At 43.4% G+C, this 26116-nt stretch overlaps 1 protein-coding gene across 2 annotated transcripts in view; it reads left to right on the top strand.

Moving 5' to 3' along the window:
• The window catches only part of PRDX4 (peroxiredoxin 4), a 149635-nt gene that overhangs the window by 88864 nt on the left and 34655 nt on the right, over window positions 1–26116 (top strand). For both annotated transcript variants that reach the window (XM_078657842.1, XM_078657841.1), the window contains exons 4-5: window positions 2793–2915; window positions 11409–11539. In XM_078657842.1, the coding sequence (XP_078513968.1) occupies window positions 2793–2915; window positions 11409–11539 (254 nt within the window). The remainder of the gene's footprint in view (window positions 1–2792; window positions 2916–11408; window positions 11540–26116) is intronic.

The following is a 26116-nucleotide window of genomic DNA, read 5'->3' as shown; positions in this document are numbered from 1 at the left end:
CTCAACAGCAGCAGTATACATCAAATGATGTCAGTTATTTCATAAGTTTCCCCCCACCCCCCTTACTTTTGATCCGCTTACATCCATTATACCGTCCTCGATCAGGTAGCCATTGAAAAAAATTATCTTGGCGCTCTTACTTTCCTATTGCGCCTCTGTGTCTTCTCCAACATAACCATACCATTTCTGACCTAAATCCCCAGGTCATCTCCTACTTTTTAATCTTAACTGCTTTCATTCTAACTTTTTCCATAGTCACCCACTCCAATAAGTCAATCTCCCAGAAGGCCAGCACGGGACTTCTGGCTTTACGTCAGTGAACAGCTATAACTTTTTGCCAACACACTCCCAAAAAGCAAACCTATACCTGATCCTCATTTTTGTGGGCCTGGGGACAGTGTTTAGTAGGCAGCATAATTGCAATTGTTTGTATTTTTTTTTATTGCTTTTACCCTGATAGGCCCTGTCCACCAGTATTCAGTAAGGCAACTCATGTCCTACCGATAATTTCTCTGTCTGTCTCTCACTCTTCCCCCAACCTCGGGCATGCTGGGGATCTATGGGGATGGAGTCTGTAATTTCAAAAGGGTCACGGTGGTGCGATGTAAAAAAATGAAAATGCTTCGACTCGAACCTGAAATAGCTAGATCTCTTCTGAACAAACCATTTTCTACTCTCCCATTAGTTAATGTTTTTTTCAAACTTTATCACGTCTGTTGCACTGCTAGTTGGATTCTGTCTGCCGTTCTTAAATGCTTCCTAAATGTGTGATTTGATGTAGGTGCTATGTCCCATCTCAAGTACTGCTTATGATGTCCTGGAAGTCGAAGGTGTTTTTAGGGAACCCGAACTCCAGCCTTTCTGGTTCGTTTTTCATACTGTAGAATTTGTCCTCTTGCTTCCTTGTATGCATTCTCTCAGATGCTCACTCCCGCATTGTTGTATACAAATATTGCTTAAGAAAACCATGCCTCCACACAATTCGAAGTCCTTCACGTTATACCTTTTTAAAATGGCTCAATGCCTGGTGACTGTCAGCCCTGCCCACAAGATGATACCCTTTGGAACATTTTAACTTCTGAGTTGCACCTTATGAACGAGACCAACTGGGTTCTCAACACCTGAAATCTGATACTTTTACACTATTACTCACTGACTTTCTTCAGTTTCATGTGCCTAGATAGTTATTTTTTGTAGATATCAGTTGCTGCCAAGTGGTACCTTGTCAGGTGTAACACTTCAAGCCAATCACAACTTTTTAACCACTTTTATGACATGCTCCTTTACTTTTAACATTATAAATATGGGTACAAAAATCCCAGCATGCAACCTGAACTGGTCAAAATGTCGCATAGAATGTTGAGCGTCCTGGCAGCTATCCATGTTCAATGTTCTCGAATGTATAGTGTGATGATGCTTTAACCTTTTTCATGAACTAGATACCAGCACTATCAGGGGTACCCGTTAGAATTGCCAAGATGTATTGGATGATTTAGGAATACGGTATTTGGTACCTTATACTAATATGTGATTCTTATGGAAGAGCGGTTTTGCTAAAATAAGGAGAACACTGCTAAAATAAGGGATGCTTTCAATTCTGCCAGTTTCTACAGTGTAAACCAAGAGCAAATGTAAAATGATTCTTGTAAGCCCTGCATCTCTACGCTAAAGGCACATGAGAGAGTCTAATTATACTGTCCATCTAGCATGATATATACATTAGTTGTTTGAGGAACACACTGAAGGCATCTGCAAGTATTAGAAGTGTCTCTGTGAAGTTCTTTTTATGGTGCACTTAATTTGCTGTGGTTTACAAGAATTAATTATTGTAATCGGTTCCACGACCACCAAACTCCCGTCAGCTGTTAGACAATGCAGAAGGGAACAACGTATGAAGTTTAGATTGATGCTGATTTTTGAAGAATTAAATTTATTTTGGTGTAGTAGCTTATATAGTGAGACATGCTGCCACACAAGGCCTTTGGTGCAGTTTTCCATTGCTTTGAAATTAAAATTTAAAAAAACACTTAATTCCAGCATTTTAAAAGCTCAGTAATCTTCTCTTAAGGTAAACACACAAGGTGATAGACGGAATGTTGCACATTGGCAGTCATATCAGGGTTTAATCCATCGTATTTTTGCACACCACCCCAGTTCAGACATGGCCATATGCAAATCAGTCTTGACCCTGTGCCTCAAGGGAATAGTCCATCCCGAACTGCCAAGCCATGTCTTCCCTGGACCGGAATCAATCATCCTAGGACTGGTTTCTGGCTATCAGCCGTCATCAGCCAGGATAGCTTGACTCCAGTGGCGTAGTGAGAACGGGACCCACGTCTGGGCATACCCTTCCCACATAAGGCGAACAGAAAAACACTCAAGGTGATGGACGGAATGTTGCACATTGGCAAAACATTCACCCCCAGTCACAGATCTGGGTTTAATCCATCGTTACTTTGCTCACCACGCCACCCCAGTTCAGACATGGCCATATGCAAATCAGTCTTGACCCTGTGCCTCATGGTTCCCCACAGCTGTATGAACAGATGATTGAGTACAAGGCAGGCAGCACAAGTTTTACATTACTGTTTGAAAACGAGATTCATTGCATATGCCTTAAAAGTAGAAAAGAGAAATACATATTTGGTTTTCCAGTGGGTGCTATTTTCTTTACTTTTTCAGTTTGTTAGTCCAGAAGCCCACATTTATAGCCCATTAGTAGCCCTCTGTGTCACCAGAGTTTGTTTAGTCACTGTTTAAGATTAAACACTTGCGTACATTCTCTTTTTAAGGATAAATACTCCAAGGAAGCAAGGTGGTCTTGGGCCAATGAAGATACCACTTCTTTCAGATTTAACACATCAGATATCAAAAGACTATGGGGTTTACCTAGAGGACCAAGGTCATACTCTCAGGTATAGTACTCAATAGTTGCATGCTTGCTTGTTTTATTGATTTATGTTGTGCTAAATATACAACCCATTGAGACCAATGAGAATCCATATCGTATAAAATATTGCACCATGTTACTATTGGATTACTGAACTTTCGAAAGCTGTGTTTCGTTTTGTAGTACTTTTTTTTTTTTTTTTTTTTTTTTTAGGTCAGTGAATACACATTTAGTCTCCTGCAATTCAGCATCTGCAGATTCCTCATGGGTAGGTGCAAGAAGAACACCTGCTCAAGACTCTGAATGTATATAGCAACCTCAAACAAATGAATGTCCCATCAGATATTGATTTCCCTGGCTGACGTCCCCTCAACCAGCTGGGACACTGGCAGACCTTAATCTCCAGTCCTGCTCACACAAGGCAGAAGCTTGAGATTTCTCCACGTCGAAATACAGATCAGGCTGGCTACTTGACGTTGAATATTGGGGGCTTCCAGCTCCCCTTTTTATAATCCTTTTTCAGACACAATTGTGATTTTGGGTCTCCTGCCTTAAAGAAGCACCCCATGCAATTTGAACTTCAAAGTACCCTCTCTGCCGTCCTGTCCTTGTGCCCGAACATATCCAACCCAGATAGCCCCTCAACACAGGCCATGGGAGTTGCATGTGGATCACTGATCCATGCTTGGCAAAGGTTACAGAGGCCCACAGACCTACTCTTTATTCCGTAATCAGCCCCATCTCCGCGTAAGCTGTGCCCAAGACCTCACATACCAGTGAACTTTGTAAGAATATAAGTCCTGTTCAAGTGCAAAGGAGTGCCTGGTTCTATCCTAATCCAGTAGGTCCTATCTAGTTCTCAGGAATGGAGCCATGCACACACTTGTCTTTTTTGTGAGGGGGGTTGCCATTGCCGCCACCACATGCCTTCCTTTGTGCTTCCTATGTAGTTCCCAAAGACCTCCATGTATGTGTGCCTGTGAGTGGTACAATAAAATCACAGCATTTGCATACACGTGTTGCACACTGCTAAATGCCAACACCATGTATGCCAGTGGTCAGTTAAGCACAAAATAGCAGAACGTTCTATGAGTGGGCTGGTAAGCTCCACTGCAGTGACGCAGGTAAAAAGGCCTGTTCAAACTAATGATCATCATTACTAAAACACTGTATGCTTCCACCAATACGCTTGTGCCACTTAACTCTTTGCTATGGCCAGTAACCCTTTACCATTCATGAGGGTAGTGCTTTGGGTGCCTTTCACCGTCTGAACAAGACTGCATTCTGTGAGAGGCCTAGGTTATGGCGTGCCTGCATGATCAGTGTTTGCCAATGACCAAAAATACGTACAGGGATCCCAATAACTTTGCAGCTATGGCACTCTGGTCAGGGTGCATGTCTCTCACCATACAAGGGACATTTCCATCCATAACCAGTGGGCAGTTGATCTGAATCTTCAACTTTAAAAATCACACGCGTGGCAATAGAAACTAAAATTTGTGGATAGATTAATGATGCAAGCATACAAAACTTAAACACTGCACCTCTAGCTATCTGGAAGAAGAGTCTCCCACGAGGCCCTTTGCTAGACCTCTGCAAAAGTATTTAGATGCTTTTTTCACCTCTGCCACTGTTGAGGTAATTTATATAAATTGAAAGTAACCATTAATAAATACCCCTCACTGTTGGCCAAGAACGGATATTCTTTGTCTGCATTTGTCTCTCACATCTACTTAGCAGTTTTTATACAAGTGGGGCCAGCTTTAAACTAGGTGGAACCTTATTTACCACAGTCACTTCTCAAGAATTAGTCCCTTGGCTCCCACTTTAAATACAGAAGCAATCATTGATTTACTACAATATGTGGAGCTGCTTAAAGAGACTGGGAAACAATCTATAAAGGTTTTTTCTTCTTACATTGGGGCTGTAGAGTCTTCTCCATCTAGCTAAAAAAGGGCCTTTTTGTGCTCCAGTTAGGGACAATTGTTGTAAGACCTATTGGGGAAAACTCTATAGGTGCTTCTTTCATCAGTTCTGCGTTGGATTAAGTAAAGGGACCATCCCTTGAATGTTATCATAATAGATCTAATAACCCAGTCCGTCGTTCAGCAAAGCAATGTCCTGTTTGTCATGGTTAGAAATGTAGGACAGAGTAAGGAGAATTATTTGTTATCTCTACCTTGGATGGCTCTTTAACGTGTTCTTCGAACCCATGGGTCCACCATTTGATTTGAAGGCATAATTAGTTATTGTATCTAGAAGGAAGGTTACATATGTCACTTCACCAGGTTTAATATGGCTGTGATCATGCATGTTGAATCTGATCTTCACTTTAACCAATCAGTTTGTCAGACTTCAGATAAATAGCCTTTAAGTAACACTTCACTATGCGATTCATTCTTGCTGTCCAGTGAGAACCTGCAACAGTGTGCTGAGGCATATAAATCATCTGGCTCATGAAATTGTGTAGTTTCCCTAGGAATAATGTCTGATTACTATTTACGCATGAAATGTTGGTTTAAGCAACTCACTCTGGGTGTACTTTGGAACTTTACAAAAAGCCCAGATTCGTGGTTTTGAACGTAATGATTGGCACATCTGCCCATCCGAATTCAGTAGGAAGTTGAAAAGGTGTTAAGATATTTTTAAGGACACAAAAGGGAGCAGTGGATATTGGGAATGAGCTTTAGAAAATTTCTGCCACCCCTGATGAGCCAAGTTCAGTTAACTTCGCAGTTGATCATATTTCTTAAATTCAGACATCTAGCTTTAGTTAGTTCTCTCTGTATAATTTAAATTAACTAAGTTTTAGTGTGGTCGTCAGTCTGTAGAAGAAAAGACCTGTGCTCTGTCCAGCTCCCAGAAAAATCATCAACTTGCTAACTCCGAAATGTTGTCTTTGTGGAAAAGTTTAGTGTGAGTCCGATTTTGTAGGCAGGATCTCCTTGACCATCCTCCCTAAGCCAAGTGTGACTATGAGAAAAAGAAATGGCCAAACATTACTAAATGTCTTTGCATGAGCGTCCCTTGAGCAATAGTGATGAGCTTCAAAACAGAGGAATGCCACAGCTCTTTGTAGCAATAAAGAGCGATAGATGACAGCCCATTGTTTGCCCAGTGTGCGTGGGTCTTATCTTTAAGGCTTTGTATCTGTTCTGTAAGGCTTTTTCATTTTTCTGCCAGATGAAATGCATTTTTTTCATGTTTGCATAATGGTGATTGGTTCATCGAGGCTCCTATTGACATGGCAAGGGTAGGGAAGAGCCAAGTGAAGTGGCACAATTGCTCGAACAGCCAGGTACTTTTGGCTTGGGAGCGCTTTGCTTGCCCCTCACTTCTAATGGTTCGTGAGCTTTCACCAGTTCCAGAGGTCAGAATTATTAATTTGTTTCTGCCAAATGAGAGAAAGCTGCCACTCTGAACAGACTGAGCTTTCGAGCCAGTTCACAGCCCGAATTTTCTACACTATTTATTTATTTATTTATTTTTAGGATTTATTAAGCGCAAACAATTGCCCGCAGGCGTCTCGGTGCTGTACTGTATTACTCACCTATATGATATTGGGGATGTTTTCAGAGGTTAAATAGCCAAGTTTTCAGTTTCTTCCTGAAGGACATTAGATTTGGACTTGATCTTATGGTTTGTGGGAGGGAATTCCACAATCTTGGGGCGGCAACTAGGAAACGTCTGTCTCCCCAGTTGACCAGCCTGGTCCGTGGCACTACCAAGTCATTCTGTCCTGCTGATCGTAGCATTCGAGTGGGAGTGTATGGGACAAGATGGTCGCGCAGGAATTGAGGTGCTTGATGGTGTAGTGCCTTGTAGACGATACATAACGTCTTAAATTTAATTCGATTCCTGACAGGAAGCCAGTGGAGACTCCTCAGAGATTCTTGTATTGGCTTAAATTTGGGGATGTTAAGGAGAAGTCTGGCTGCCGCATTTTGGATTGTTTGCATTTTCTTAATTATCCTGACTTGTGCATTTGCAAACAAGCCATTGCAATAATCCAATGCTGATAGAACCAAAGCGCTGACCAGTGTCTTACCCACATTGGTAGGAAGAAAAGGAAGGATCTTCCTAACCAGACGTAACTTGTAAAACGCCGTAGAGGCCGTCTGATTGGCGTGAGCCATGAAATTTAGCTTATCATCAAAGATGACCCCCAGATTTCTCACTTTCGTGACTGGTTTGGGTACGGGCTGGGTTCTTGATCACAGATAATCCATGGCACAAATTGGTGTACCAAGGAAAGATTTATTGCAGGACAGATTCCTGTGGTTCTTTCTTGGTCTTAGTCGTTTTCAGCACACACTGAACACTAAGTATTTTGAATGAAACTGCTACTTGGTCTCAGACTTTTTCACTTTAAGCAACATCAAGAAGGCTATTACTGCAGGCATGGTATGTGCTATGTGCTCATTAGCAAACGGTGATTTTACCTAAACAGTATGCTTTATACTCCTTTTCTTTACCGTCTCAACTTACCATGAAGCAAGTGACACAAAAAGAAAGAATTGACCTAGTGGTCAAACAATACCAATGTCCTGACTTCCCCCTTCTTTACCATTAGGTATTTCATAGACTCCAAAGCGAATTCATTATCTGGTGTCTAGCAGAGAGTCTTACAAAAGTCTTAACAGCAGGATGACATTCCATACATTTTTCAAGTTGTGCCTCTTAGGAAGCACGTTCCTCTCCTAGCAAAGACCCAAACTCCAGCCAGTATGGCGAGAGTACTGAACTCCACTCCCTCCATTCTCCACATATGACAAAATATCTCAGATTTCTAGTATATGCCTTGTAGAGAGGGAGTCCATAGACCTATAATCCCTTTGTCCTTCTTATATAGACGCTGGAATGGACTCCTCATTTTGTGGTTATTTCTTTGGTAGCGGTTTGATTTTATGGTTACACCTGAAATTGCAGTTCCAATTGTGGAGGAAGCTCTCAATGGACGTTACGGATGTTTAACTGCAGTGATGTACCTAAATAAAATAGAGCTTCAGTATCAGGTGGGGCTTAAACATGCAATGTGATTTTTTTCGTGTTTTTTTTTTTTTTTTTTTTTTTTGCCACGGCAGCCAAAATACATTTGAACCAATAACACGTTATTTGGAACCAATCTGTTCGTGCAATGGTTTGAACCTGTGGGTCTGAGACTCATGGTGGCTCCTCAAAGCCTGCTCAATATCTGCACCTTTTTAGAAAAATAAATGGCATTAATAGATTAAGTATTCGATCAATAAAGAGTCCTTGTGTGAAAAATGTTAAAAGCTCTGTGAATTTGAAATTGGAGGATAAAAATAAAGTTGATCCTCAGATTGATTTCTAGGAGTAGTGCAAATGCATCAAATTTAGTGTGGATGAGTGGCCTCAATTGAATTTAGAAAAGCTGCGTACTTCCCATAAAAATTTGGTTTGGTTTTGATACTGGTTTTTGAATTAACATATTTTGTCATAGATATAATATAGCCAGAATATACAATACTCAAACTGCCATTCTGAAGTTTCAACCCAACCAAGCATTCGCAGCCAGAGTGATCATGCAATTACTGGGAATGATGGCGTCCTGCGTCGTAATTGTACCACATGCAAGGCTTCACATGCTCCTCCTACAGGAATGCTTAGCACGTCGGTGGAATCAGAGGGTCTATTGTCCGATCTAGTGTTGGTAGACTGCTGCACGGAACTCGCCAAACTTATCAGCAGGCTGGCTTTTCATCGACAAAATTCCATAAATCGTGCTCACTGCAGACTCCTCTTTAACAGGCTGGGGGGCTCCTCTCCTAAATTACACAATACAAGGCATATGGAGCAGCAAGCACATCGCTCTCCACATAAACTATGTAGAGTTCTTAGCTATTTTTCTAGCACTAAAAGCTTTTTAGACTCCACTCATAGCCAAAACTGTCCTAGTCCGAACAGACCATGACAGCAATGTATTATGTACAGAAGCAAGGGGCGGACTCACTCTCCCCAACTGTCAACACTTGCTTAAGCCATTTGGAAGTGGGAGATGCAGCACAAGATTTATCTTCTGGCAGAGAATCTCCCAGGAGTAAACCGTGAAATTGCTGATCTCTTTGCAAGGAGACCACAACAAATGAATGAGTGGGAACTTCACCCCCAAGTTCTCCTTCCTTGTTTCCAACAGTGGGGGTTTCAACAAATAGACCTATTTGCCACAGCCGAAAACGTAAATTGCCCAAACTTCGGCTCCAGGTACCCTCACCTGCTATCAAAGGGCAATGCCCTATGGACTAACTGGTCAGGAATATTTGCGTATGCTTTTCTGCCTCTCCCGCTCATTAGTTCGGAAACTCATGCAAACATCTCATTAATTCTAGTGATTCCCACATGGGCTCGTCAACCATGTACACCACTCTGTTGGAGCGGTCTCTAGTTCCACATCAAAAACTACACCTGAACTCCAGTCTCCTCACACAGAGCCATGGGGAAATCAGACATCCAGATTCCAAAGTGTTGAATTTAGAGATCTGGCGTCTGAAGTCAGTTTGGTTATTTATATCTTCCACCAAACTGTATGAATATTCTTAAAGAAGCAAGAAGGCCTACCACCAGAGTTTGCTATGCAACAACATGGAAATGATTTGCTGTATATTGCAATAACAAAATCAATCCTTTAGATGCTTGTACACAAAACATTATTTGCTACTTGTTACATTTGCAACGATCTTACACGTCTATTTGTTTGCCCCTTGCAGCAGTAGCTGCGTAATTCCAAAATAGACAACATTTGTCACTATTCAGAGTCCCACTAATCCAGGCCTTCAGGGAAGGCTTAAAAACAGTAATACCACCAAGGATTGCCCCTGCCCCGGATGAAATCTTAACATTGTTCTCACAAGGCTCGTGGGTCCCTCTTTTGAACCATTACATAAGTGCCCTTTACAGTTCCTCTCGTGGAAAGTTGAGTTCCTCATTGCTATCACATCACTAAGGAGAGTTGGTGAGCTACAGGCATTAACATTGGAAGAACCTTCTTTCAGCTACATAAAGAGTTCTCCGTACCTATCCAAAGGTCCTTCCCAGGGTCGTTTTTGCTTTTCATATGAACCAATTGGTTGAGTTGCCAGTCTTCTTTCCTCAACCTGATTCTGTGGCAGAATGCGCGCTTCACACGCTTGATGTTAAAAGCGCTTATCTATACTACATAGATAGAATGAAAGACTTTCGCAAAATAAAACAACTGTTTGGTGCAAATTTTCCACCCTACAAAGGCAGTCGTATTTAAACATCTGGTATTTCCAGATGGATTGTAAAATGCATTCAAACTTGTTATATTAAAGCTAAAAGAACTTTAACTATAATCCCTTGAGGGCATTCCAATTGCAAAATAGGGGCGTCAACATGTCTCTAGCTGATATATGTAAGGCAGCTACATGGTCTACACCACACACATTTACCAGACAATATTGTGTAGATGTGTTAGCAAGTCAACAGGGTAATGTAGGCCAGTCTATACTGAAAAGACTATTCCCTACAACTGCAACATCTACAGGTTAGCCACGGCTTTGGGAGTATACTGCTATATAGTCTATGCAAAGAATGTGTATCTACAGCACACATGCCTTGAACGGATAATGTTACTTACTCAGTAAGCATCTGTTCTTGGCATGTAGAGCTGTAGATTCACATGCGCCCACCCACCTCCACGGTACCCATAGTTGTTGCAGTTCTTAAATTACACATTCATACGCATGGACATCTCTGCTACACTTATTTACCTAAATTCTCACCCTCTTGTGGGAAAACAGTAACAATGGAGTCTATGACCATGCGCACTATTACTGAAAGGAGTCGCCTTACCTCATGAGTAGTAAAGACGGCTTCGAAGAAAAACAACTTGCAAACATCCGGACCCAACACTAGATGGCAGGAGTATGCAAAGCATGTGAATCTACAGCTCTACATGCCTAGAACAGACGCTAACTGGGTAAGTAACATTATTCTTGTTTTGAAGATTCCATTCTAGCATCAGTTTATAGAAGAAAGCCGGGGGCATGCTCACAAGGCCTAGGTATTTTTGTCTTCACTTCACAGGTTAACCCACTAGTGCTCTGGTTATGTTTCTGTACCCTATATGTGTAACTGCTGTTCAAGGTGACACATCAGGGGATAAAGCATACATTCTGGTGCACAAAATGTATTATGCTATTCATTTCCACAGTTTAGGTAGTGAAGGGGCATCATGACCCACTAGAGGGATTGTTGTCCTTCAGTGTGGACCTCTTTACTTGCTAGTAATATGGACGTTGCTACCAGTAATTTAACCCTGCCCCCCTTACCGCAATCACTTTAAATTCCAGAAATCTTCTTCCCAAATCTGACAAGCTCATGTGCCCTAATTAAGCAAAATCATTTGCTACACCTTGAAATGCAAGTACTGAAGCTGTGGTGTTTCAGCTTCCTGTTATCCTACCTAATCAAGAAATGACATTTTAAATCCATTTTAATTAGCGAGTCAGCCATTTATTTATCTATTTTTTAACAGAGGCCTCTTCATTATCGATGATAAAAGTGTTCTTCGTCAGATCACAATGAATGACCTTCCTGTTGGCCGATCGGTAGATGAAACATTGCGTTTAGTTCAAGCATTCCAGTACACTGACAAACATGGAGAAGGTAAGCCTTTTTGTGTTGACTACGAGTGGTTTTAGATTCAAAGACATCTGATGTGTAGTAATAGGTTTCCCCGGTCCAAAATAACAAAACCTGAAGCGACACTGTGCCATCTCCACTATCGTTATTGTATATAGATGTATGCACTACTAACTTGCCTCTCACACTACCTTTGATCAGGTCGAAAGCGGTTTTGCATGTTGGACCCATTTGTTCACTGTTTGTTGGACCCCTGCCCTCTAGTGCACCCCCATCACCCCTTCATAGCGCACCCAGTGCCCAAGTGTATATTTGATGCCTGTTATGAAGGTTTTAGGGCAGTGGATGCTTAATGGGCAATATATCTGATGTTTGAATCCTGTGTTCCAGGACCACAAATACTACTGAAATGAAAAAGAATCTGAAAGAGAGAGACACGTTAGTGATAGATTCCTTACCACTGTATAAGTTCTAAAGCTCATGCGAAGCAGCCTGGGAAGCATTGACTGTAGAACAGTGATGGGAATTATTTTGCAATGGTTACGCTCAGGATCGAGGTCCCAGAGGGACTATGTGGAGTATCTGAGGGTTGAATGCCCTTGAGTGACATACCTGTTCAGATTATTATTTTTTACCTCTCCCCCCCCCCCCCCCCCCAATCATGCTTGATTTTGATGGGATCAATTCTAGTATATTTTCAGTTGTCATTGTGTAGTTCATTTAGGGCTCTTTGTAGCCCAATTCCTTTATGATCGAAGATAATTTGACCTGCCTACTATAAAATTTGTAAATCATTGATCTTTGGAGGGAATTATCTTACTTTTCCTAGAGAAACTCAGATGTCTGCATTGTAAAGGCTGTGAACGAGGAGGAGGAAGGACTCCACCATGCATCAAGCCCCTATTAGTATGGGTTGTTTTTGAGACCGTCATTACTTTTTCAGACTTTCACTCAAACTCAGCACAGCTGTATGAGTACAGTGCGATGATAGCTTGGAGTAAGTTGGACAGAATGCCCAGGCTGCCAACTTTCTCCGCCATGTTTGCGATCCACCTTATCAAAGGCTGCTGTGTAGTCATCGAAACAAGCTAATAGTGGGGGTCCTTTTAAGATAGGTTGCACAATGAGACAAAAACATATTTTGTCACAATGTTATCCATGGTACTGCAATTTGGTCTGAAATTTCTTTGAAAGAAGGGGTTTGATATGATCATTTAACCAAATCTCCAGGTTCTGAAGTAGAATTTTCACATATGTTTTGCGCGCGACATCTAGCCGCGTGATTTGACAGTAACTGGAAGGATTAGTTCTGCTGTCCTTGTTTCTGTAGAGGGGGCATAAGCTAAACCGCACCAGGAATCCACAACTGTTTGTTTGAAAACAGGCCCAGAACTGAGGGGACAACCAGGGCTCCCAGGAGACCTTGTCGGATTTAAACAAGACAGTTGGCATGGCTGTCACGTCTGGGGCTCCATTTGATATTAATTTATTTATAAAATTTCGATTGCCCTTTTTGGATAGAAAATATGATCACCAGATTCGGCGCCTTCCTTGTATGCTTGTTAAATGTTGCTGATCAAACTAAATGTGTGGCCTGGTTTCTCTTGGTGCTACAAACATCGTAGTAGAGCTGTGAGATCAAACGTATCCAATTTTCAAGGGGTACTCTTTTCTCGCTGTGAGTACACCAACCCTTTTAGGTCCTTCATGTATTACCAGAATTGAGATTGATTTTTAAAAATTGTGGATTGTGAGCAATTTATTGGTTTTCAGTGTATTTTGTCTTGTCCTCCCATGGTTTCCTTATGAGTAGTATTGTTGCTGAGAGGGGATCACCTATACCCTTCTTACAAATTTTAGTTGAATTTGAAAGCTGCTCTTTTTACTTAAGCTCTGTTGAGAACCATCTATTTTTCTGTCGGTGAGCTAGAAAGGACTGTCGTCCGAACTGACAAAGCCAGCGAGGGCTGTTGCTTAGTTGTGTATGGTCTATTAAAAGTGTTTGTTTTTTTTGCATTGTTTAACTTCATCCTGTGTAGATAGCATGGTCCCTGGTGCCACCGCCCCCGAAATCTTCTCCATTAGTGATGTGGTGTCACTTGATATTTTCCATTTGGAGAATTTCTCCTTGCTTTTTGTGGTCAATTTTATTCTCTTTAATTTGCAATCTGCTGAGCCATAGATAAGGTGAACTAGAAGATTAGCTCTTGGCGGAGTGAGGTTCAAGGTTAAGGTGGGAGAATGGTCCCTTTCATGGCGAAAGCCCCAAAAGTCCTGGAAGTGACTAAAAAGCAATTCACCTCCATAGGTGTAGTCTAGAATGGAGTGTCTACTATTTGAGTGATGTTTGAGCTTGCTTGCAGTGGGAAATTCACTGCATAGTGTAAAAATAGCAGCAAAAAATAGTAAAGCGATTGTCAATTTGTTTGCCTAGTGGGTCTTGTATGTACTGGTTAGTTCCTTGAAAGCTGATAGAATGTGTAGCTCCTGAATGTGTTATTGGGCTGCATTCATTCTGCAGAATAGGATTTAAATCTCCGGTTATGATCACTTATAAGACTGCATGATGGTCTTTACTTATTTGAGATATTCAGAGGATCTTCTTTAAGTTGGTGACAAACAAGAGCATATGCCTGTAATGAATGCCTTGAAAACTGGAGCAGGTTTTACGGGTTTGACTTCCTCCAAAGAGTCGTAAGTGAATCGTCCTGTACATTATCACCAAAGAGCATACCAGTTAAAGAGCTTTGGAGGGCTGCCATCTGGCGAGCAATCCTTGCCTTTAGCAAGCGTTAGTGCTTATATTTGATAGAAGTCTAGCCGCAGATTCCTTAACTTAGAATATCCTCAGGCAGCCGACTGCGAATCCTGGAAACCAGCAGTTCCCGGCCTAGTTTTGGTCCTTCTCGACACCCTTGGTGTCGTACCGGAACAGTGTGCAGTGCCCTCCGGGTTCAGTCTGTGATGCCTGTGCGCGGCAGATGTCTGGCACTGATCCGCACCTTATTTGCATGTGGTGCTTTGGTGTGCACCACGATTCCAAGCAATGCGGCGACTGTCAACAGATGAAGCCGAAGTCCCATCGGGAACGCCTTATGAAGCTGTTGGCCGCGCGGCTGTCTGGCCAGCCTCTTCTCGTCGCCGCTCTCCCTCTCCAGAGGGGGCTCGTTCCGGAGGCCGCTCCCGTGACCAGCGCCCTATAAAAGGTAAGCGGGCCGCAAGCGTCAACTGAGGTCCACCTCCTTAAGGCATACCGCTGGCGCCCATTCCTCTCGCACCTATGGGGTCAGCTGCTGGTGCCCGGAGGCCACCTCCTCCATACCCTCCTTTTCCAGGAGTAGGAGCTACGCGTGCCCAAATGGAGGCCTACTCCCGGGCTCTTCAGGCCTACTCTGAGTCCCCCTCTCTCCCTGGCGCGCCTTATGGCTCCATAGAGGCGGAGGGTACTCAGGCTGGGCCCTCGTCGGCGGATCCTTCCCCGACCAGGGTTGTATGCTCCGACTACGGAGCCGAGGCGACTACGTTGGGCCGTGGCCCAAACCGTCCTGGTCATTGTAGCACACTCGGCCAGCCAACACATAGCCCTGTGCGGCTTCCTGCATGGATGACGGAAGCGGCGTCTGCGACGCTGGGTTCGACGCCTGGCTCACTGCCAGTCCACGCATAGCCATGTGTGGCTTCCTGCGCGGACTGTGCAGGTGACGCTGGGCTCCACGTCGGACCCAAAGCCGGGCTCCCTGCCCAAGCCCACACCCAGCTCTAAGCCTGAGTCCACGTCTCGGGCAACGCATCATCTGACACCAGTCGACGTAGTGTCCCTCGTGGAGGCTGTCGACGTCCAGTCAACTCCGGCACACTCCGGCACGGCGCCCACAGACGAGACCCTGTTCCCACTCCTGAGGCGCAGCCGGGAGCTGGTGGTACGCACTGTATTCACTATCTTTTAAAAACTTTGAATGTAATCTTTGTACTGTATTTTTAAAATTATCAGGCTTACCCTCCCACTGATCCCGAGGCAGAAGCCCATTGACAGCGCACAGCCGATTAGACGCTGTCGCGCTCTTAGCTACTCTAGAGGCCGCCATCGCCGCCGGGCTCGTTGGCCACGCCCCCCCGAGGCCACGCCCACCCCGCCCCACGTTAAATATGTGCATGGTCAGGAAGCGCAGCGGACGAGCGCAGCGGGAGCGCCGTTTGCGCGCCTAAGGCAAGCCCGTCTGCGCCCGTCCGCGCCAAGAACGCGCCAGGTGCAGGAAGCTCTGGACAAAACCCCTCTCCTATAAAATACCAGCCCGATTTTCTTTACAGTTTACGCACAGAAAATAGCTGTATCTGTAAGGTAGAAATGAGTATCATCAAAGGGCCTTTCAGCTGCAAGCTCCGTAGGTGGAGTTTTGCAGGATCCCCAGCCACGTCAAAGACCTCCCCAGACGACTTGGCCGACAAAATGTCGCACTTCAAAGGAGGGCTGATCAACGCTCGTTCCATGTGCAACCATAGCCAAGACATCAAAGATCTTATCCTTGAATTAGATCTTGATTGCCTCCTCATTACCGAAACCTGGCTTACTGACAACAGCAATCCAGACCTAGCCATCGCCCTCCCACAAGGCTATACCATTTTCAGGCAGGACAGGCTAAATGGGAGAGGTGGGGGTGTGGCTCTGGTGTTAAGAAACCATCTTGAATGCCATACATTCAACCTAGACCCCCTCAAAGGCATAGAAGGACTCGGATTCTCCATTAAATTAAACGAGGCCTCCTCCTTCTCAGGAGGATTAATTTACCGCCCCCCGGGCAGTGCAACAAGATTCCTTGATTCTCTTAGTGACTTCTTAGGTCAGTTCCTCATTTGTTACCCACACTTTACTCTCCTAGGGGACCTTAACCTGCACCTCGACTCCACAACAGACCCTCAGGCTCTCAATTTCCATCAGACCCTGGAAATTTTCAATCTTCCACAACTGATTAAACAGCCTACACATCAAGCTGGACACATACTTGATGGGGTATGTACGAACTTTCCCCTCCTAGAAACTCAATCTCCGGTCCCTCTTATCTGGACCCATTCTGCATCAAAGCCCCTCTCCCACAGATCCCCACTATATCTAAGTCACCTCTTGATAACCATGTCAACTGGAAAAAGGTCGAGGAAAATCTTAAGCTTACTCCTATCACCCAGAATCAGACGCCCAGTCTTACGGGAATAGCAGACCAGGATTCAGAACTCTTCCAAAACTGGATACAACACTAGATTAAAATACGTGTACCACCTAATCGCCCCCGAAGAAGGGAGAAAAGATGCAAAACTAATGCCCCTTGGTTTACTCCAGATTTAGCTAAAAGCCATCTGTTATGTAAAAGAGGCGAACGCAACTGGCGCAAAACTTACAATACGGCAGACAGAAACTCCTACATCCAGCTGAGGAAGGCCTATCATACCAACATAAAAACTGCTAAAGATTTCTATAACGGCGCTATTAAAGAAGCTAAACACAAACAAAAAACTTTGTTCTCAATAGTTAAAACCTTCACCCACCCTAGAGCACTTCAGCCTGAAATACCCCCATCTCAAGAATTCTGGAATCAGATAGCAGATTTCTTTGAGGAGAAAATTGACTCCATTCAGAAAAAATTTCCCTCACATTTAGCCCCACCTGCTGCTTCCCCCCCCCCCCCAAACTGGGAGAAACCCCCATAGGATTTTTGAAAATCTTCACTCCGGTCAGTTTAGCCCAAACTCGTGAAGTAATCCTAGCCTGTAAATCAGGCGCACCATCAGACCCCTGTCCCCCGAGAATCCTACATCAGCTAATTGATGTGGTGAATCCTATTATAAATAACATCGTGAACTCCTACCTCAACTCAGGCAGTGTGCCACGAAAATGGAAACAGGCAATTGTCAAACCATTGATGAAAAAACATAATAAATCACCCTCAGACCTATCTAATCTACGCCCGATCTCTCTCCTTCCGGTCTTGGGTAAAATCACCGAACAATTGGTTTACAGAGAATTAAAAAGCCACATAGAAACCTACAACATCCTCCACCCCCAACAATCAGGGTTTCGCCCTCATCACTCCACAGAAACAGCACTAATTGAACTGACAGACTCCATTAAGCTGCTTCAAGACCAAAGAAAGAACTCCGTGCTGATTCTACTGGACCTCACTGCGGCGTTCGATACCATCTCCCATCCCATACTTCTAGGCAGACTAAAGGACATAGGTATCTTAGACGTCGCTCTGGCGTGGATAACATCTTTCCTTACAGACAGATCCCAAACCATTGCCCTGGGCCCCTTCCTCTCCAAAGAGAAGAAAGTCCGCTCCGGAGTCCCTCAGGGATCCATTCTGAGTCTCCTACTATTTAACATTTACCTAATCCCACTCATCTCTCTGATTGAATCATTCGGCATATTAGTAACTTCGTATGCCGATGACACCCAACTCATCGTGCCATTTGAGGACAACTACAACTGCCGAACTGAATCTCAAAAACTGTCTAAAGGAAGTTTTTCTCTGGATGGAAGTAAATCACCTCAAATGTAACGCCAGCAAAACCGAAATCCTCCCAATGGGAAAAAATGTCAATTTCTGTCCCAGCCGTTGGTGGCCAGAGGGCTCCACTGCCCCTCCTAATACCGTCACAACAGCAAGGAACCTCGGAGTCCTGTTCGACACTGAGCTGTCCTTTGACCAACACGTCAGGAAGGTTGCCGGAAGCTGCTTCGGCATCATTAAATCCCTTAAAAAATTCTTCGACTTCCTGCCCACAGACTCAAGAAAGACGGTAGCTGTGGCCCTAATTCTCTCCCGCTTAGACTACTGCAATAGTCTGATGGCCGGAGTTAAAAAATCTACACTTAAAAAACTACAAAGTGTGCAATATTCAGCAGCCAGATTAGTTCTAAGACTGCCCAGGAAATCCTCTGCGTCGGAGGCCATAAGAACTCTTCACTGGCTACCTTCGCACAAAAGAATATTTTTTAAAATTCTAATCACTGCGTTTCGGGCATTTCACTGCACAGGCCCTAAATACCTCACCAGGCGCTACCCCCACTACAACCCACCCAGGACTCTACGTTCCTCTAACGTCAACCAAATAAAGATAGCTAGGTTCAATCTCAAAACCAAAGGGGGCAAAACCTTGACTTATCTGTCCTCTAGAGCCTGGAACTCCATGCCTAAATCTCTTAGATCCCTAACTCTAGAATCCAAGTTCAGGAAGTTACTAAAAACTTGGATTTTTAATCTTCCAGATGACTGTTTTGACAGCCATCTAATCTAGATAACGTAAATACTGCATACCCCCAGAAACCGCGCCAAGATGCTCCTTTCGGAGCGACCGTTGCGCTCTATAAATACAATTACAAATTGCTGTCAACTCATCCATTGCCGCCGGTGTCCATCCGTTCATCGACACCGGCATCCATGCCGGGGGTTGAGCTCCCTCCGGATTCCTCACTTAGGTCTCCTCAGCAGGGTCGGGCGACTCCGGTATCTGCTTCCCCTGGTCGGGAGCCACTGGTGCAGATCCCTAGTGTGGCATGGCCTTCGGGTCGTTCCCCAGCCCTGCTCTTTATGGCAACTGGGAGAATGAGTCTCCAACCGTCACCTACAGACAGCCTCTTGTCCCCTCCTAGGGTGACTACTGAGCTAGGGGCCGCCTATCAACCGGGCAGCTGCTATCCTCTGCTTTCAGCCTGCTCTGGTACCCCTCATTCCCGATCCCTTAATGGATCTGCTTCATCTTGAGCCCATTACCGTCCCTTAGGGGTGATTTATTAGAAGTCTTGCATGGGCACGGCCCTCTTCTTGAGCCCCGGTTGATCGGGCCATTGCTGGTAGGCACCATCCCGTCCGGTGAAGGTTTTGGACTTCATAATTGCGGGGGTCCCTCCCAGAGTGGTGCTCTGTTCTTTTCCCTCCCTCAGTGTACAATATAAGGTGCATGGCACTGTCCTTCTATGGTGATATTTTTCACTGTACCTTGTTTTCTTTTTCTGCACGCTGTTCCCATGTTTCACAGTTGTTGGTGGTGGCTTCGCCTTCTGACGCGGAAAAGTCTTCTGACAAACTGATGTTGGTGCACGGAGGCAGGGCATCTATGGCTCCGCTGACGTCACGTCCATGGATGACGTCAGGGCGGAGCCATACGGCTGCCCCCCGGCGCTCAGAGGTGCTGCTGTGCAACATTTTCCAGTCCATTCCGACGCCTGGGGATATCAAGGAATCTGCGGCTAGACTATGTCTCTACCAGATACATTGTTACCGAAGGTAAGTAACTTGTTTCAATTGGATTTGGGAACCAGTACCTTAGTTCCCTAGACCTCCGTGCGAAACAGTTTAACAGTTAAAGGTTGGAAGCTTGCTGCTCTACTTTCTCCATGGAGTATAGGAGAGCACACCATGGCGCAGTAGGAAAAGTTACTTGTTTTATTTCTACCTTGGGTGTACCCTCTGACTTATTTTTATTTGAGTTTATAGCCTTCCTACCCATCTGGCAGTGGAACAGATACCTAGAGTTTGGGGGGGCTGTTAATGTTGATTTTGTGCACACCACATTGAGAAAATATCATGCTGCTTGATTCTCTACTGCACATGATGGTAAAGGCCTGCTTCCTTTGCTTTTAAAAGAGCCGTCTCAAATGTTACTCCGGTATAGAAGCACAAACATTTGATTGATCGACTATTACGATTGATTTTACTGAACTATATTATGCTAAATAAATACTAGCCCTAAAATGTTGCCTCCTGCAGCCATGTTTTCTTTAGCAATTTTGAAAATGATTCAAGTGTATAATTAAAAATGTGTTTTGAAGAGGCTTTGGGGCAAAAAGGCAGTATTACTCACGTTCTCTGAAGTTTCCCAGGCAGGTAATCATCCCAGTGAAGTGACTGGGGAGCTGACTTGTCTCACGAGGCCGAAAATGCTAGACTTGCTATATCAATACTTTTTAACTAATAGTCTAGGACAATGCTTCCCAAACGTTTTAGAACCACGACCCACCTAGCTTTAATGTAGATGAGGGCAATTAAAAATTAGCATTGAATTGTAGCACATTGTCATTTGCAGACAGCACATTTTCTATAGAAATGGTCTCTAATGTTGGAGACGCACAGTTTTTGCTCCATTCCCGGTCGAGGAATCTTCAATAATGTTCATGACCACTGAATGTTACTGCCAACCCGTGGCAACTAGAACACCTGCATATACCATAACGAAAACCTCCACCAAAACTAAAATAATTACGTGCCTCTGAACAGGCAACACCTGCTTTACCTTTTTGCTATTTTAAAAACTAAGGAGCAAGATCGTCAAAAACGTAATGTATACTTAAAATTGGGTGACATAAATATACAGCAAGTTTGCTGCTCAAATATTTATGGTTTCAGTTGTTTAAAATTAGAAGGCAATGAAAGGTAATTGTTGTCGTAGCCTAGCACAGTATCGCAGCACAGGGACAATACCCTGTTCTTTTCTCTGACTCTGTGAAGAGTATCCCAAGGCTCTGCCTTTTCATGTCTGATTTTCTAATAAAATGGTTGAGGCATATTTTATACTTGATTTTGCTTTTATTTTTTTTATACACATTACAGGGTTTTGAAGTCGTTTTCTGTCTGGTCTCTTTTAAGCCCTGTTTTTGTTTCCCCCCTACCTTTTTTGTGTTAATGGAGTCTGCCTTTTCTGGTCATGAAACTGCTCACTATGGGCTGATGGATTTCCCAGCTGGGCAATGTCGTAAGAAGAGAGCATTGTGTTTTGCCCTCTGCAGATGTAGGATTTTGAGAGCAGCCCAAGCCATTGCTGGGCTACGGTCTGTGACTTTGTACTGACACTTGGTTCTCTTTCCAGAAGTGTCAGAACAGCAACGAGGCCATGTGAAGGAGGGGAGATATGGTCCTCCCTAAACCAACTGACCTTTCCTCTAATGCCTCAAATGGTGTCTTACAGTGAGGTCTTCCTGCTCTTCTCCAAGTGTCTGTGACCTCATGGAGAGGCCTTCTACATCACAGCATCTTGTGGAGATTCATAACGCCATTGTTTGCCAGGGAGAGTGCTATAAAAGAGGGTTATACATGCCAATCACATAGCCATCCACGTCAACACCGTGGATCTCACTGTTAAGCATACTGTTGCCTTCAAGAGTTCTGCAGACATTCATTGAGCAGGCCACAAAACTATTGGCAGTTTTCATTCAAGGCTTTTTTTGTCTTTAATAGATGACTGAACACTGTGTGGTTTTTATGGTGGGTGACTCTTTTCTCTCTTGGTAGGGAGTGTGCAAGGCTTTGTTTTCCCCCAGTTGGCTTGTCCATCCATTCGACGGGTCCCCAACAAACGGCCTATGTTGAAACGTTAATGATAGCATGATAGCATGATGGCTGATATATCCACATCAAACTTTAGCAGTTGAAAACATGAACTATGTTAGACAATTTAGTGTTCTGACCTAAGTTTTAAGAAAAACGTTCAGTATGCATTAAAAAGTCATTCAAATATTACGTTGTTTATGGAGCTAAGTTGCAGCCAGATTATTTGGACACTGAATTACCTTTTGAGCATTTTTAATGCACCTGCTTCAAAAATTAAGATTGAATCTTAACTAGTTGGTTAGTTCTTCATAGCGTCGAAGATCCACATTTGTAGTTTGTCAGGACATGGCATAGTCTAAAACCCAGCTATTTATCACCAAAAATAGGGCTGCTTCCTTTGCATTGAAATTGTTTTTTTTTGTTGTTTTTTTTTAACATGGTGTCCAACAAAAGTGACTGGACAGTTCTGTCTTGAAATGTCTGATACTGGCGTCTTTAATTCTTTAGCTTCAGGGCGTACAGTTGAAAACGATGGATATTCCTTGATATCCTTTTGCATCAGACTGTTTCCACCTTAATGGATTTGTTGCAGCTATTAAAGCACTGAAAGTTTAATTTTGCTTCCTCAACCATCTCATAATCTTTGTTCACAAGTCTGTGGCAAATGTCTCACTATGGAAGATCTGTGGCAAATCTAGAAGTTATCTGATTAAGTATTTTTAACTGTTATTTGTTTTTGTTTCAAATAACCTTCATGTCCAGTCTGGTGCTCTGATAGCCTATTTTAATGTTCCCTTAAAGTGTCTATTGCTAGTCCGCCCAGGTACCTGCTTGAAAGGCAAAGGTGTATAAATGATGATGATCAGTTTAGCATGACCCTTGCACACGGCAAGCTATTGATGCAGTGTCTTTCGTGGGTACTTTAATAGCAGTCTTTTGGTGGAAACTAGTCCAGTTTGGCATGACATGTCTTAAGCTGCTTAGGTTTCATATCCAATGTATTTTTTTGGACAACACTGCCATACAAACTCCTGCTTCCAGGCTTCTGAATGTCATGGGAGTTATTTATTGGTGGCACAGCCACATGTTCTCTTTGGAAATACTCCGATCCGAAGTAGATATTCGGAAGGTTTTTTTTGTGGTTTTTTTTTACCGATCAAGCCTTGATTACAAAAGTTATCACCATCTGAACATTTCTTTGGGTGAGGTGTTAAGTTGATGCTCACCTGTTTGGCATGTCTGCGTACTGAAATATAGTGTCAAATTAGCCTTTTTTTATTGAATGTGACTAAACCTCTTGCAAATGCAGAGAAGAAGCTGAGTATTCTGGGAGGCAACATGAAGTCTTTAAAGGTATATGTGTATGTTCTTCGATCTTCATCAATGGCTGGGAATGCACTTTTTTAATGTGGCCACACTGAAGAAGATACCCACAATGACAACAGCTTGTCAAGTACTGGTTCCTTTTTTGTTCTAACCCGGGTGACCTTGTCCCCACTAAAGAGTGCAGGGCTGGTGAGCCTGTAGGATGCATTGCATTCTAGTTGAGCAGAGTGGAACCACTGATGGGAATGCTGGTGGTGATCTGGAATCTGTAACTATTTTATTAATCAGAAAATCCTGCATTGAAATAGTCATTTTAGTCCTGCAGCCTTCGGAACTTCCGGTGCAACTTGATGAAAAAATGATTTCTATCAGTGTTGAAGCTGCTAGGCAACATCCATAAAATACTTGCATGGACATGAAATAATAATTTTATAGTGGTTAATTTTAACCCTCGAAGATTGTTAATGATCTTTAGTATTGCTCAACAATATTGCCTTGGCAATTTTTTTTTAATATCAATATGGGTGTTATCACTTGTTTTGTAGCGCACCCCTACCTACCACCACAAGAAATGCAATTCTTCAATTAAAGTGTAAAAACAATATTAATTAACATTTGTGGTGATCTTAACCTGGGAGAGAGAGCTATCTGTCTGTCATGAATAGATTGGTGATATAATAAAGATTAAGCCGTATGTTATCGGGTATCAGCTTGATAGAGAATACCAATATGGGTTTTGGTAGCAAATATTTGTTATCTGATACATCATTCAGACCATTGTATGTGGATGCTGCAGACCATAATGGGACCTACTAGAGCGACCTGGAAGAATTCTCAATATATAACGATAACCTCCTAATTAAGGGCCAGTGCTCAAATGCAGAAGCATCAATACACAAATTGCAATTTTCATCTAATCACGTACATAATTCAGGACAAGTGTCCTAATTTGTGGTTGTACTCAGTTATGGCATAACCAATGTGAGTGTGCGCCCATAATAAAATGTATATCAACATTATCACAGGGAAAAGGTATTCCCTACCACAAAGAGACAAAATAAGTAAAGAAAAAAATAACAGAAAAATGTTACAACAAAATGGACAAATGTCCCAAATGCTGATTCAACATGGTCACCGATGCAGGCAGGTCATCGGAGGCAGACATGGGTACTCAGTTACTCTTCCCTGTTTAGGCCATAAGGCATTCTAGTATTCAGATCAATTATGTATCTCAAGTCGAACTCTTAACTGCTTCTCCCTATTCCCACTACAAATGTTTCATAACTCTGTTGATGCCACGGAAAGCAAGGAGTTTATTGTTGCTACTTTGTGAATTATAGAAGAGACGTGTCACAGGATAACAAAAGTCCATGTTGGATATGGCCCTTTGGCATTAGGATGCGTTTCTTCAGCTGATGTTTTGTGCTTCCTATATATAGCATGCCACATGGATATTCCGACATGTATATTACATGATTGAGGTGGAGAAGTGTGGCTCACTGGTTAGAGGAGGCAGACCTGGAAGCAGAGGTCAGCCCGGGACCAGGGTTCAATTCCCGGCTCGGCGGGGTCTTGAGTCCTAAAATGTCCATGGACTCGACAATTCTCGCTCCGGTGCCTACTTGATTCACGGGTTCACACTCTGCGACTCTGGGCAATAGCTTGCTTAATCTCCACAACGGCCCCTCGCGGTGGGATGCCTGGCTTTCACCTTGCGGATACCCTGCCGGGGTTATCTCACAGGGGAATACCAGGACGGGTTCCCTAAGCAAGCGCTTAGAAACCGCTCGGTGATTTGCGCTATATAAATTCCTGTACTTTTACATTTACATTTACATGATTCGTGGTGCATGTGATACATTTTCTGATAGTTCTGTCCTTACCATCATGGGCCTTAAAGGTTTTGCAGCTAGTGGTGTATCGGCAGGATTTACAGAAATACATTTGTGAAAACCCTCCTTGAGCTGTAACTAGTTTATGGTCGGTTGACTCTGTTGGTGGCTCTATACTAACCTATCATTCAAGGACACCGGTGACCTGTAAGTTACTGTGGGTGAGTTTCCCATTGCTTACCCTATCACTGGATCCACCATAACAGGCCCCTAGTGCTTTCTCATCAGCTTTTAGTTTGCAGGATTTCGCATTGTATGTAGTGAGCATGCGGGGGCTGCTAGTCACTAAGTCTCTTTTGCAGGAGGTATCCCTGTTGCAAAAAAGAACATCAACTTCTTTGACATTGCCCAGTTTATTACTGGCTTGTTTAAGTGTTTTTTTCAGTGTATCCCCATTGTTTAAATCTTTTGATCATATTCTTGCTTTCAGCATTGAAAGCCTTCTCTGTGCTGCAATTTCTCTGAACGCGTAATAGCTCCCCATTGGGGATGCTATTAATCAGGGAGGGAGGATGGTGACTGTGTGCGTGTAATAGGGCATTGCCCGCAGTATCCTTCCTGAAAAGGGCAGTTGTAAGTTTATTCTCATTAACCGTGACCCTGATGTCCAGAAAATCACATGAGGTCTCACTCATAGTGTGGAAAGCTTAAATTTAGATCATTGGTGGATAAGACCTCAATTAACTCCTTAGTCAAGTCTAAACCTCCATCCCAAATTAAAGAGCTCTTCGATGCATCTCAACCATAATGGTACATGTTCAGTGTACTTCTCATAGGTATCTGTCAAAACCACCTGTTCCTCCCACCAGCCTAGAAATAGATTTGGCAGGTTGTGGCTGAAGATGGTGCCCATAGCCGTTCTAGACCTCTGCCGATATATTTGATCAAACAGAAAAATATTCTCCTATAAACAGAAAAACATCATTGGTTTTAACATCAGTGTGATTGAGTAGATCAATAGACTGGCCTGCAGATAATACATGCATCCTTCAACCCCCTTACATTGATCAAGACATGTGTACAGAGAGCACCCATCTAAGGAAATCATGACAAAGCCCTTTTCC

This window comes from Lissotriton helveticus, chromosome 8, assembly GCF_964261635.1.
Source record: "Lissotriton helveticus chromosome 8, aLisHel1.1, whole genome shotgun sequence".
In the NCBI taxonomy this organism is placed as follows: domain Eukaryota; kingdom Metazoa; phylum Chordata; class Amphibia; order Caudata; family Salamandridae; genus Lissotriton; species Lissotriton helveticus.
Note: the sequence above shows the minus strand (reverse complement) of the source record. Positions and strands in the feature narration are given on the sequence as shown.